The sequence below is a fragment of the Manis pentadactyla genome, chromosome 14 (genome assembly GCF_030020395.1).
Source record: "Manis pentadactyla isolate mManPen7 chromosome 14, mManPen7.hap1, whole genome shotgun sequence".
In the NCBI taxonomy this organism is placed as follows: domain Eukaryota; kingdom Metazoa; phylum Chordata; class Mammalia; order Pholidota; family Manidae; genus Manis; species Manis pentadactyla.
Genome location: NC_080032.1, coordinates 28,813,745 through 28,827,989, shown reverse-complemented (window position 1 = coordinate 28,827,989; position 14,245 = coordinate 28,813,745). Strand labels below are relative to the sequence as shown.

The 14,245-nt window shown below is 45.4% G+C and overlaps 1 protein-coding gene across 1 annotated transcript in view; it reads left to right on the top strand.

Annotated features, from left to right (window-relative positions):
• The window catches only part of LOC118930471 (transmembrane protein 132B), a 328,876-nt gene that overhangs the window by 133,614 nt on the left and 181,017 nt on the right, over window positions 1-14,245 (top strand). Inside the window, exon 2 of the mRNA XM_036921803.2 lies at window positions 2,784-3,672. Coding sequence (XP_036777698.2) covers window positions 2,784-3,672 — 889 coding nt within the window. The remainder of the gene's footprint in view (window positions 1-2,783; window positions 3,673-14,245) is intronic.

Below are 14,245 nucleotides of genomic sequence, written 5' to 3'. Positions count from 1 at the left end.
AGGAAACCCATGTCTGTACTAGGAAAGTGAATATATCATAAGTATGTTTATACATATATGTATATTATATATATAATATATATTATGTGCAGATATATCTCTAAAATAGATTTGGGATAACTGAAATAAAGTTTTGATGTTTTCTTTTTCACTTACCACATAAGCATTTTCTCATGACATTACATAGTTACTGAAATTATGGTTTTGGTGACTGCTTAATGTCATACGCATATTAAATATTAAAGTATGGCTTTAATAATTTATTGGATCATTTTCCTAATGATGGGTTTTCAGGTTGCTTCTGGCATGTTGTTGTGTGATAAATCATGCTTGTGATGAACATACTTGCTCATTAATCTCCTTCTTGGTCTCTTGATTATTTCCTTAGCAAGAATTCCTAGGTGGAGAATACTGGGAGGGGCATTTTTAAGGGCCTTAATGCCTAGTTTCCTAATTGCTTTGTGTGTGTTCATTGTGCCCTCCTCCAGAGACAGCTTCTTGGGTCAAAAACTGTATCTGTCTTGTTCTGGTGATATCCTCACATGCTACAGTGCTGGAAACATAGTAAGTGAATAGTAAAAATAGTTAGATAGGTAATAAGAGGAATGAATAAGTAATAACCCTCTTCTTCCAATAGTTAATCCAACACAGGACTGGTCATACTGATGACACTTGAAATTCGACACTTGAAATTCCTTCCTTCCTTCTTTCCTCCCTCCCTTCCCCCTTCCTTCCTTTCTTTCCTTTCTTTCTGTTTAAAGATACACCTTCATGTTTTGATATATTTGTATATTATGTATGCATGATCACCACAACCAAGCTAATCATCATATCCATTATTTTTACATAATTATCATTTGTGTGTGTGTATTGAGATTTAATTTATAATCCATCTTCTTAGCAAATTACAGTGTACAATACAAGATTATTAATTATGTCACATTGCTGTACATTAGATCTCCAGAAATTATTTGTCTTGCATAACTGAACCCTTTGACTAACATCACCCCATTTCTCCCCCACCCCCAAGCACTGGCAACTGCATCCTACTATCTGCTTCTGTGAACTTGATTGTTTTAGATTCTGAATATAAGTCATATCATGTGGTATTTTGTGGAGAACTTGTGTTCTGAACACCTTGGAGAGAGGATGCATCAGCCCCTATGTGGTTGTGTCTTTCCCACAATTTCCTCTAATTACAATTCTGCCATGCTCTGGGAAAGGATAGCCATGAAAAGGCCAAAAAATATTTAAATTAATAGGAAACTATATTTTGCTGAATTTATATTGGTTGCAGAAAAATGTTACCAGGAGTCAGAGTCAATGGAGGGGTATTTATTTGCCTTTTATCCTCTACTGATGCTACATTTTAACTGCTGCTGCCAGGTTGCATTTGTTCTTGCACTGGTTGAAAACCAGGCTCCAACCAGGTGGAGGTCTAGTTTCAGGGCAGGGAAGAATACCTGTATGTTCTTGGCCTATTTGCCAACTCTGGTTCCCAGTGAGCTGTCTTCAGTTTGAAAAAACTTGTTGGTCTTTACTGTCTGTGTTTTCCCATTTGAAAGAAACACACACACATATACTATATGTATACATACATACACATGCATACCTCTGTATATGTACATATTTTAATAAACAAAGTAATATATGGTGGTTGTAACATTTAAAGAAAGTAGAAACAGAGATGGTAAGAAGCAAAATGGATACACAATCATAAATATATGTACACTTACATATATACATAAAGAATCTTAAGAAGTTATCCAAATGGGATCATATTGATAATGTATAATTTTTTATACATATTGTGGACATTTTTTCAAGCATTTTCCTATAGCTCTCCCACATTTTTAATATAGCTGCCTGTTCTTCCAGTGTAATAATGTATAGTTTATATAGTCTCCTATTGAGAAATCTTTAGAATGGTTTAAAAAATAATAATAATAGCAGGTAAAGACAGAATTTACACATGCTGGCACTATTCTAATCACTTCATAGTATCTCACCTCACCAATCCCTACAACAACCCAGTGAGGTGGAATTTACATGTGCATCCTTCGTCCTATGAAGATATTCAAGGCACAGAGGTTAGGAAAGTGCTCCTGGTCGCTCAGTTAGGACGTGGCAGAGCCAGGATTCAAATCCAGACCTCTGGCTCCAGTTCATTTGTTTGCAGTTCAAAATGACACTGCAGTGAACATCCTTGGAGATAAGTAAGCCTTCATGTATCCTCACGAGTATTTTGGAAGGAGAGTAATTTCTAGAAGTGGGAATGCTGAGCCACAGCTCTACCCTCATTTCAGTAAGAATTCTGGAGATGTCTCTCCAAGGAGATGCCACCTACAGGAGTGATGGGAGGAAGCCCAGATACCGCAGTAATGCAGTACTAACACGTCATATGCAGCAGGGCATCACCTGGTGGCAGGGTGGGCGAAGCTCTCTCTGATGGGTGCTCGCAACAAAGATGACCATGACCCTCTGAGCCTGGGGCTTGGTGAGAACAAGAGGAGGCCATGTTTTCCCTCAGGGGTTTAGTGGCCCAGCCACAGGATGTTGGATGAGTGGTGAATGGGGCTCTGTCCCATTTCCTCTGCTACTTTAGAATATTATGAAGAGCACACTTTCTGTAATTATGGGACCTTCACTGTGATGAGACAGGGGAGGGTCTGCGTTGCCAGTGGGCGGTCCGTTGGGACAGCAGGTGGAGACGGCACTACATCGCCGTTATTGCTTGTCAGGACTTGGCTTTTATTCTTCTGTTGCTTCTCTTTCTTGTGCAGAGATGGAGAGTCGAGCCATCGTGGATAGCCTACAGAGGTTTTCCTCGCTCCCTGCTTACCTCCCCACGAGCTTCCACATCTTGAACGCGGAGGAGTCCTTCTTCCTTAAAGAAGCCAACCAGGATGTCACGAGGAACTCGAGTCTGCAGGCCCGGGTGGAGACGTTCTTTATCTATCGGGCCAGGACTGCCCCGGTCATCAATGCCACCTATGGCCCATTTTCGGCCGAGAGGACAGTCCCCCAGGAGCTCATGCTGACTTCCACGCCCTCTGGAAACATGAAGTTTCCTTTCAAGTGGAAGCTGAAATCCCACATCCTGGACAGCTCCATCTACTCCAACAGGCCCAAAGTGCAGACCTTGTTTTATGTCACTGGCATGGACTGGGATGACAGTGACCCCGCGGAAAACCTTCCATGTGTCAAGATGTTTGCTTTCCCTGAGGCCCGAGAAGTGGCGGCCAGCTGCCGGCTGCAGGGGAACCCTGGGCTGTGTGTGGCCGAGCTGGAGCTGCTGCCCGAGTGGTTCAGCTCTGGGCTGGACCTGGAGCCTGAGGAGGTGGTCCCGGCCCTGCTGGGGGGCACAGCCATGGAGCTCTTCTTCACGCTCTACCCGGCTGATGGGGCCGGCCGGTGTCCCCTGGAGGAGGACGGCAAGTGGGAGAACAACATCCACTTGGGCCAGGACGGCCCCCAGCTGGTGGCCCCGGCCCGGGAGAGGATCGGGAGCGTCGTGGTCTACCCAACTCAGGACGACCTGAAGTGGTCCCTGCTGAGCCTGGACGAGAACATTGTCCTCTCAGTACCTCTGAACCTCGTCCGGGAAGGGGACGCGGCCACCTTTCTGGTCTCTCTGACCAGTGGCTCTGTGGCAGACCACTTTACTCTTAGGTAAGAGACTTTTCCGGGCTGCTTGGAATGGCATTTGACTCTTGGTCAGCAGTGAAGGGCCAGTCAATGAAGTGGGTGTTGCTCATTTGCTGAGTACTCAGTTAGTAAGGAAGGTCTCAGGCATGAATTAGAGCCCATGCAAGACACAGGCCAGACAGGAGCAAGCAGAATATTTGGGGGTGGGCCATGAGAATCTGTCTTTGCTGAGTCCCCCCAGTAATTCTGATATCAAGCCAGGATTAAAAACTGCTCTGAGCACAGCGTTTGGGGCCACAATGGCCACGGGCCTCCCTTCAGAAAGGCCTCATAAGCCTTCACTTGGTGTCTTAACCTGTCACCGCCAGCATTGATGTGCCAGGCAGAATCCTATGGGGCTGCATGTCAGTGGAAACCGTTAATGAATTCCAGTTCCTAGTACATGAAGGAACGTTCCGAGACAATGTCTCAGACCTTTCAGTTTTTCATTAGTAAAGTATCCTTTGGTGAAGCAAATGAACAGTCTCTAGCTATATGATACGGACTCGGTGTTAGGACTGTAAAAGATGGGGGACCTGTCTGTGCTAGGGGGACAAATCTGTCTTCAGCTTTTTTTGCTCATAAAGGCCCCAGATAGTAGTAGGATGCAGCAGTGGCTCTGCTACATTCCAGCTGTGTGTCTTGGGGAAAGTCCTCTAACCTCTCTGGGCTTCAGTTTCCTTACTAGTGAGATGGAGATAATGAAGGGCTCTATCTCCTGGTAGGATTAAACAGGTGAATAAAAGCCCTGGAATAGTGCCCAGCACACAGTGAGGCCTCATTGAATGTTGGCCTGTGGTTGTGTTGCTGAGATGTGGAGGTTGTGAATGTATGAATTGCAACACATATGGGGCTGGTCTTCCTGGGTGCAGGCAAGAAGCCCAGTGTGGTCCTTCTGTTTCTGACAGAGGCCGATGCGCCACATCACACCTCGTTTGGAGATGTGCTTGTTCAGGGCTGCCAACCAGATCTTGAGGCTCTGGCAGATCCTAAATGGGTTTAGTAGCCTGCAGGAAGCAGGGTTCCTATTCGGAGTCCCTTGAATTTGTGAACTGGTCCAGAACTTGGTGTGGACTCAGCCCTGTGCCAATCCTGTGGTGGGGCTGAGGTGGTCTAAAACCCAGTCCTTGCTCTAACAGAGGTTTTTTGAACCCAAAGCAGTGCCAGATGCTTGGTCTAGACAGGAGTGTAGAGGAGTGCTTCCAAGCACCTGCCTCTGCCTGCTCCCTCTGCAGGCAGACATTGCCAATCTACTGCAGGACTTCAGACTCCCTCTGCCACAGCAGGCATCACTAACAGGCTGCGGTGTGGAGCCCACCACTCCAGGCAGCCCTAGCCAATCCCTGTGAGATGGAGGGGTTGACACTTAAGACTTAATTTATTTGTCCTTTCCTGGTATAGAGAGAACATTTTTGGGGAGAAATTCGAGGAAAGGGAGAACAGTCAGCCCTGAGGTCAGGGAAACCCTGGGGATGGGCTGGAAAAGGCATTTCTAGGAGAATGGCGTGAACAGCACCAGCTGGCTTTCACTGAGGACATAGAATGATCCAGACTATTGTAAGTTGTTGATATGCATTAACTCACTGAACTCTGACAACAGACAACCCAAGGAGGCAAGTACTACTCTTACACCTGCCTTTCTAAGGCACAGAGAGGTTAAGTAGCCTGCCCAAGATCACACAGCTAGGGAGTGGTGAGTGTGAACTGGGGTGGTCTGGCTCTAGAGCCTGTGCCCTTCACCGCTGTGGCCCATGTCCTGCCTGCAAGGGGGTGGGCAGCTGCCACATACCCAGCCTGTGTGTGGACCAGCCCTGCTGAGATGAGGGTTTATTTGGGGCAGAAGTTGAGGTGACTGCAAGAGGATCCTGTGTGCAGACTGCAGAGGGCCCCACGTGTTATCCTATTGGTATTGAAACCCCTCCAGGTTGTTTTTTGCTCCCAGAGAAGTTAATTTTAGAGCAGAAATGGACTCTAATGCTGATTTTGCCTTGAGAGGTCAAGCATGAGCTGTCATGGATGTAGTATCCATGGGGACTTTTGGTTTTGGACTGTGGGCTTTCAGCAGTGCAAGGGCCTCTTCCCTTGGAGGGTCTTCTAGGATTTTAGATTCTTACTTGGGCTTTGGAGCTGCAGGCGCAGCAGAGAGATGGACAAAGAGGCGGCAGTTCAGCCGCCAAAGGCGAGTTCCCTTATGTTTGTTTAAACATCAGATGTGGGTTCTTTGTACCATCCCCAAAGGAAAACATCTAGTCTAGAGTTTGCAAACTGGCGGCATAGCCAAATCTCGGCCACAGATGTGTGTTGTGTGTTGTGTGTGTGTGTGTGTGTGTTTTAGCTCACAGGTAACTATGTAAGAGTTACCAACCTCTAACAAAGGAGACTTCACATGCCATTTTCTTGGGGTGTTCTGAAAATTTGGCAACTTGGCAACAGTTGGCTGTAGTTGAGAAGTGGCTTTCCCTTTACATGTGTCCATCCTTGTTCAGTGCACCCCAGTCTCCACCACTCCTGATTGTCTCACACCTGGCCCACAGCACTCACTTACATTCTCTTTCTGGCTCTGGTGAGCATTTGAATTTTGAGACTCTTGATAAAGTATTGGAAAAAACGGATACAGTGCTAAAAGGAGGGGCTAAATTCTAATCTCTGATGGTGGACATTACCACCTCATTCATTGTGTATGTCTAGGGGCATCAGAAGTGACCAATGGGGCATAGCAGGGAATAAAACTGTCCCTCCATCATCACTGGCATTATTTAGGGAATTAGTTTCTTCATGTACAGCATGTAGAAGAATGCCTGGCACACTGTAGGTGTTCAGTAAGTGCCAACTGCCTGCTCTTATTTACTATAATCATGCTGTTATTGATACCATTATATATTAATTGGTACTATTAAGTCATGCTTTTTAATAATTACGTGTACTTGTGCCAGGCTCTGTGTTAAGCCTTTATATATGTTCTCTCATTGTACTATTACAGGCACTGTATAAAGTATTATTCATGCCCATTTTATAGATGTGGAAACAGATTCAGAGGGGTCAGGGCTCAGCTGCTGGAGGGGAGGGGGAAGGGGAAGTGGTGGGGCTGAGGCGTGGGTCTGTATCCATGAGTTGAGTGCTCCCATTTGAAACCACTCTTCTGGGCTGTTCTGCTGTCTAACTGATCTTTACCTATTGAACCTTTCTGGGTCAGAATCTAGTTTCTTATCTTTATTCCTTCCTAGATATGAGTGTTCTTTGTTTATTTATTGAAGTAAGTTATTTTACTGTTGTAACTTTTTTATTGAGGTGTAACTGACATGCAATATTATGTTAGTTTCAGGTGTACAACATGATGATTCAGTATTTGCATATACTGTGAAGTGATCACCACAATGTTTAGTTACCATCTGTCACATACACAGTCATGAAAATTTTTTCTTTTGCTTTTCTCACGATGAGGACTTCTGAGATCTCCTCTCTTAGCAGCTTTCAAACACACAACACAGTGTTATTACCTGCAGTCACCATGCTCTACATGACAACCCCAGGACTTATTTATTTTATAACTGGAAGTTTGTATCTTTTGACCCCCTGTTATTTATTATGCTTTATTTTATGGCCAGAGAAAAATGCACTAAAATGGCATAAATAAGCAAAGATCACCCAAATGAGAGCAAATGTAGGCTATTTATTCAGAGCTTGCTCTGGCAAGGGAGTGAGCCACCATGGTTGTCTGGTGTAGTCTCCAAGGTGGGGTGGGTGAGAGAGCTCACAGAGGGTACCAGGGGCGGCTCAGGTCTGCTTGGGTTGGAGATGGTTGGCTTGGGGAAGCTGCAGGTGGGTTTACTGGGGCTGAGCATCTTATGTAATGGATTTGGGGCACATTTTTGGCTCTCTGCTTGGTCCTGAGTTGGAAGCAGGAGTGATAAAAAGGGAAGCTGGCAGGTTTGGACCACATTGAGACTTGTTGGGGCCAACTGTGGCTGAGGCATGTTCTGGCTTTTGTGGCCTGGTTGCTACAAGGTGTGGGCCAGAGTTCTCTCGTTGTATTTGGTCTGGCTGTTGTCTGTTTGTATATTCAGTCTCTCAAAATAAAATACTGTTTTTAGGCTTAGGGAACTGTGTTATTTCCAAACATAACTGATTGTCTGTTTTAATCATGTCTTTTATGAATGAAATGTGACATGTTTCATTCTGGCTCAGAGGAGGTCCTGGATCAAAGCTGACTGTGCATAAGATTTGCTAAGATCTAATTTCAGATCTGAAGATGCATGAAAAGGGGATAGATGTGTGCAATTTTCACATGTCACGTTGCTATTTCAGACTACTTGTTGTATTGGGGCAGGTTAGAACACAAGTTGAATTGATTACTCTCTAATACAGAAATAGGCTCTGTTAACTGTTAGTGTCTAAATCTGACCATGCCCTGAAAAGCCTTTTAGCAAAAAGTAGCGAAGGTTGGTTTGAAGGGGTTGGGGCTGTTGGCAGGGCAACGCTAGGCTGGATGCAGGGTAGGTCTTTGTTACACTTCCAAGGAAGTTTGAAGTATGAGATTTTCCCTGCTCCAGATATAATGTCTCTGAGTCTGAGCAATCCTGGGAAGCTTTATCTGTGGTTTATTAAAATATCCCTTTCTCAACTCATGCAGGGAACCTCCTAGGCTGATCTGTCATCCTACTAGGCAGGGGAGCCCAGTGGTGAACTGAACTCTGTAGCTAGACTACCCGTGTTTGAATCCTGGCTCTGCCACCTACCAGCTGGGGGATCTTGGGCAAGTTACTTAACCTCTCAGTGCCACAGTTTCCCCATCAATAAATGGGGACAGTTTATGACTATTTATGAAGCGTCAACTTTGTGCTGAGATTCTCCCTCTTTATTTGGTAGCTGCTCCACCCTGTGGTTGCTCAGGCCAGATGGCTGATAACTATGACTAACTTTTCACCCTCTCTGATGCCCTGCCTCTGAACCATCAGCAAATCCTGGGGTGCTTCCTTTCAGATATCTGGAATCTCTGTGATACCTCCACTGCTGCGACCCAGGTCCAAGCCATGGTCTGCTCTTGGCTGGACACCTGCAGGAGCGTCCTGGCAGGCCTCCCCACCTCTACCCTTGCCCCCTGAAGTCTCCTCTAGATGCAAAGTCAAAGTCCTCACATGGGCCTTCGGGTCTTCATGCCTTGAGATCATCTCCTATGACTCGAAACAGCCACCAGTGTTTTAAAGGACCCTCTGCCCCCTCCCTTTTTAACACTGGACCCCCCACCTGCTGCCCCCTGCCCTGCTCTGATTTTCTTGACATACCTTATCCCTTATGTCACTGACATAATATATCATTGCTCATGATCCACCTGTTCCTGCTAGCACATGAGTCTGTGAGGTGGGGACTTTTTGTGTCCTTTGTTTTTTAATGTGCCCTAAGGATCTACAGCAGCACCTGGTGCATGGTAAGTACTCAGTAATATTTTTTGGGTGAATGAATGAATCAATGAACATAAGACATTGTTCTTGGATAAAGGGTATGAATTGTCAAGACCATATGAATTAATGATGTAAATATAAAAGAATTTCAAAATATAAATACCAAATCCTTCTCTAGATTCACACTCTTAATGGAGGGAGACAGTAAATAAGCAAATAAACCAAATTTGGCCATGCTAAATACCATGAAGGAAACAAACAGAATGTAGTATATTTAAATTTCACTTATTTTTGAATGTTTTTTGCTTTTTCTTTTTGGAATAATTTTAGACTTATAGCAAAGTTGCAGAACAGCCAGTTTCCCCTCATGCCAGCATCTTCGACAACCACAGTATGAACATCCATACCAGGAAATTAAAAATGATATAATATTATTAACTAATCTACAGATATTATTAAAAAGAGCCAGTTGTTCCTGTATCAACCTTTTTCTCCTCCAGGAGCCAACCCAGGATCCCCCATTGTATAGAGTTGTTGTAGTGCATCGGTCTGCTGAATTCTGGTCTGTACTAGGTTGAGATGTGCCTATCTGTCAGGAATACCAGTGAAGCACCGTGCCCTCTCAGCACGTCATGGCTGACATGTGTGACATTGGTATGTCTTATTCCCAGTGATGTTTACGTTGGTTACTTAAAGTGGTGTCTTCCCAATTTCTACATTGCAAAGTCGCTTACCCTGCTTTTTTGGTTAGTAATAACAGCTGGGGAGATGCTTTGAGATCATCCTCAGAAACTTTGGCTCATGAGTTTTAGTATCCATCAATGATTCTTGCCCAGACTGTGGTGGTTGTTTAGTAAACCAATTAGAAACAAGTATTATAGAAGAATCTTGGCTTTTTCCAATCACTTCCTATTTGAAGGCATGTAAAGAGGTGAGGCAATTACCATTAGTCAACACAGAAGTCAATAAAATTTTTCTGCCAGGTGCCACAATGCAGGAAGATCATCTGTGCACTCAGGGAGTCTGGAAAGCTTTGAGGTGACTGACATTTTTGATCTGGAGTTTTAACTAGCAGTGCGAGGTTCAGAATAAGTCCACAAGGAAGTGGCGTAGACAGGAAGTGATGTCAGAGAAGGGGAGATCAATGTGGTCCATGGGGGGGTGACCAGGGCAGGCTTCTCAGAGGAGGAGGCTGCAAAGGATAGCTGGCATTGATCAACTAAAGGAAAACAGGAGGGGGTGGGTGGGTAAGGCAGCAGGATCAAAGAATGTGGTGTGTCCAGAAATTCTTGAGAGGAAAGTTTTCTAAGTAGCTAGAATCACTGAAGCTTACAGTCAAATTACAACTCTCCCTTCCTAGCTGTGTGACCTTGTGCAGGCTACCTCACCTCTCTGAGCCTTTCTTCCTCTCCTGGAGAATAAAACTAGAACTAGCACCTGTCTTTCGGGTTGGCTGTGAAGTGTAACGAGACAATGCAGGAAGACACTTGGCAGCAGTTTGCCTGTGACGCTTGGTGCCCCTATCAGCAGCATCTAAGCCGCCTGTAGCACGCACACAGGAACCTAATACACACTGTGACTGCTTTTAACAAGCACCTGCCACACACCAGGGTCCCTGTGAGATGCTGTGTGCATCGGCTCCTATTAGCCTCATGACGGCTCTGGAACTTACCTGTTTCCTCTACTTAGAGAGGAAAAAGGCTCAGCAGTGCTGGGACACTTTCCTGAGGGTCTCACAGCCAGAAAGTGACAGAGCCAGGGCTCCAATCAGGCCTGCCCACTTCAAAGCCCATGCTCATCTCGCCATCTCCATTTCAGATGTTGATAATCTCGGAGCTTACTTTCACACTTAAAAAAATAGCAACCTGTTTGATGAATACTCCTCAGGAGGCATCCAAAGCCCAGGCTTTAAATTAATTTTTTCCCTGGATAAAACTCAGGCTTCCCTTGAGGAAATTGCATAGATAGATGCTCCAAAGTCTGCAATCTTGGAGCTCAGGTCTAGTCTAGAGTTTAGAGCTAAGATTTCAGCAGAGCTTAGAAAGTAAGGCAGGTGATTATTTCAGGAACAAACCATAACCTGCACAGCATGTCTAGCTAGTTCGAAATGTCATCAGCTGCGTTGAGTGAGCATCACGTCCATTTATTAGCATGTGGCGCTCAGCCCCAAGTCTGCCTGCTTTCCCTTCAAAGTGCATTGGCATCTGAGAGCTCTGACAGGCTGGTGGGAACTAGCATCAGGTGCTTGAGGATTCTAGATACAAAAGGGGATTTTGATCTGCTCAGAGAGCTTTATCCCAGATCACAATTTGGAAAGTTGGAGATGCCTGGATTTTGGTTGTGGCTGAAAATGTAATGAACACTTAGTCTGTGCCAACCCACACTTAGATGTACTATCGTTTTAACACTGGAAGTCATGCTAGGAAGTTTGAATGATTTTCCTCAGGGCTGTCTTACAGACACAGACTCCCAGCCATGCCTGAGAGCCTTCTGCAACCTGGGATGTCTCCTGCCTGTGGTCATAGTGCTGGCAATAATGGTGGCTGCTCCCTCAAGCTGGGTCTTCCTGTGATGGGGCTACTTGTTCGGAGGTACATGACCTTGCCTGACCTTGGCCCCCAGCCTCTTGACCCTCTTTCCTCTCCCTGCTCAGGGTTGCCCTGTCTCTGGGCACCATTTCCTTGGTTGAAATGCTTGCAGGGTGTGGCTCCGTCACATCGGTGATGTGCACCACAGTCTGGTAGTGCAAGCACCATTGGATAGTTGTTCCTGCATGCCTGTGTGTATGCATGTGTGTCTCCATCATCTAGTTTGGTTTGGCCAATGGCAGGCATTGGCCAGAGACCAGACAGTGCAGAGAGAGAGAGGGCAGGAGAACTCATCTCCCTCTCCCCTTCTGCTGGGCCCTGGTTTACTTGCACAGCTTTATCTACAGCTATCACACCCATGGGCGGCCTGCCTCCCTGAGCCGCAGGTTTTAGTAATCACTTTCTCCTCTTATTCCTTTAGACCCAAGGGTGGAAGGTAGGGCCACATGCCCAGGTTGTTCTAGACATATTTAAAAATTTTCCAACAACGGAGTATTGGTTTTTAAATTTAAATTCATTACAATTAAATAAAGTTAAAAATTCAGTCTTAAGGATCATGGGTCCCCACTGTTGCCAGCACTGGGGTTCTTCACTATCCCTCATCAGTCTGTCCCGCTCTGCCCACACCTCCATGAATTGGAGGGACCTTCCTGAGACACTGCTGGAGAACCTTGGGGTACAGTGCCATGTTGGCTAGCCAAGAGATGGCCTGGCTTGCTTCCCTGGCTGAGAGGGAGGTCTTAACCCTGTGAAGGGTGCCAGGAGTTTCAGTGGTGGTAGTGTGCATGGGGCCCGGGGGACATGGGCTTGGCCACCCCTTGGAGCCCTTCCATTCTGTTTCTGACTCAGAGTGTCGAGTACCTGCGTGCAACAGTCCCTCTGCTAAGTGTGTCTCATCCATCCATCGTGCTCGCCTCCTCCCAGTGGTCCTCAGCAGCAGGCAGGATGGCCACCCCCACTGTTACACAAGGAAGCCGAGGCTCAGAAATTCCATGACTTCCTCAAGGCCACAAAGCCATGAAGCCCGGATTGGAATCCAGGCTGATCCTTTCCCGGAATCTCAGTGTCTCGCTACTATGCTGTGCTCAGAGAGGCCACGTCTTGAGATGATTTACCTGAATGTCCATCAGAGGAAAATGGATAAATAGCTAAATATCTGTACAGAGAAATACTCTAAGATGTGAAAATGAATTTGTGCTATAATTTGTGGATAAGGGGAGGATGGAGAGGAAACGGGGGCCTGGGGTGTAAGGATTCCTTCCCCCAAAGCTGAGGGAAGCCTGTTCGTGTTCAGATGCTGAAGCCAAGCTCAAAGTCTGGGTGGCGACTTGGGGCTGATTTTCAGGGCCTGGAAGAACTCTGTGTACCTCATAGATTTCCAAGACACAATTGGGCAGCCGCCTTGATTTTCCTACTCACATTAGAGTAGTAGAGAATTTTATTTAAAAGGAAAATAAGTAATTTTGTGCACAGTAGATCTGCTCCATATAATTAGTTAATGTGGAGCTAGTTTAATTCTGTCTTTTCCACATTTTGTAGTTGCCTGCCAAAGACTTGGGCAGTATGTAATTTTAGAGAGATTCAAAGGGGCGGTAAAAAGGGGAATCAGAGAGGCAAGCTACACTTTGTGAACTTTCCATCCCTACTGGTGGGGTGTTGTTTGGTGCCAATTTAATCAGATTTCCAATAAAAATGTAATGCCCTATTCATTTCTCTGTTGGGTCCATTAAAAATAAACATACAGTCTCTACCTGCATGGTGTTCAGATTGACTATCGCTCACTGTCATTTAGACAGATTTCGTAAAACCAGGAAGGAAGAAGATAATGAGTCATGTAATGGTGTAGCCTATAATCTGTCACTTTAAGGTGAGATACAATATTTAATTGCATCTCTTTCTATCTGGCTGGTCTAAATCTACAAAACTTCGCAAGAAATTCAACATGCACTTGTCTTTGCTCTTGGAGTATTTTAGTCAAAGTTCTGGTCTGGCTTTTATTGCAGCATATTACAATTAACTGAATTTGTGTCACTGTCTTTGATTATGAGCTACTTAAGTTGGGGATTGCTGATTTGGCAAGCTGTGTCCCCAGCGAGGGCTGGCAGCCTGTTAGAGCTCATGAAGTCCCCCTTGAGTTGAATTAAATTTGAAATCCAGAATAAGACAACTTGCCACTTACCTCCAGGGTCCCAAGTAATGACTTTTCTTCACTTAAGGCAGTGCCATTCATTGCACCTGCTGTTTAATAAATCCATTGGCAGTCTCCCTCCAAATGGGAAATCAAAATCTTTCCCAGTGCTCATGGCCTCCTGGGTGTAGCCGAAAGAGTTTCCTGCCTGCCCTTGGGGTTGGAACACTGGGATCCATGTTTGGAGATGTTTTTCCAGAAGGAAGGAGTAGAAAGATACCCATGGTTCTTTGGTTAGAAGTGCAACTGGGGGTACTTTACACACAGTGTTTGAAATTCTGATAAGGTTAAAAGTAGAAAGGCAAGTGGGAGTATAAAGGCCCTTTTCTGTTGCAAATTTGCAGCAGTCTTGAGTGTGAATGGAGGATGCCAAGCTGCATGCT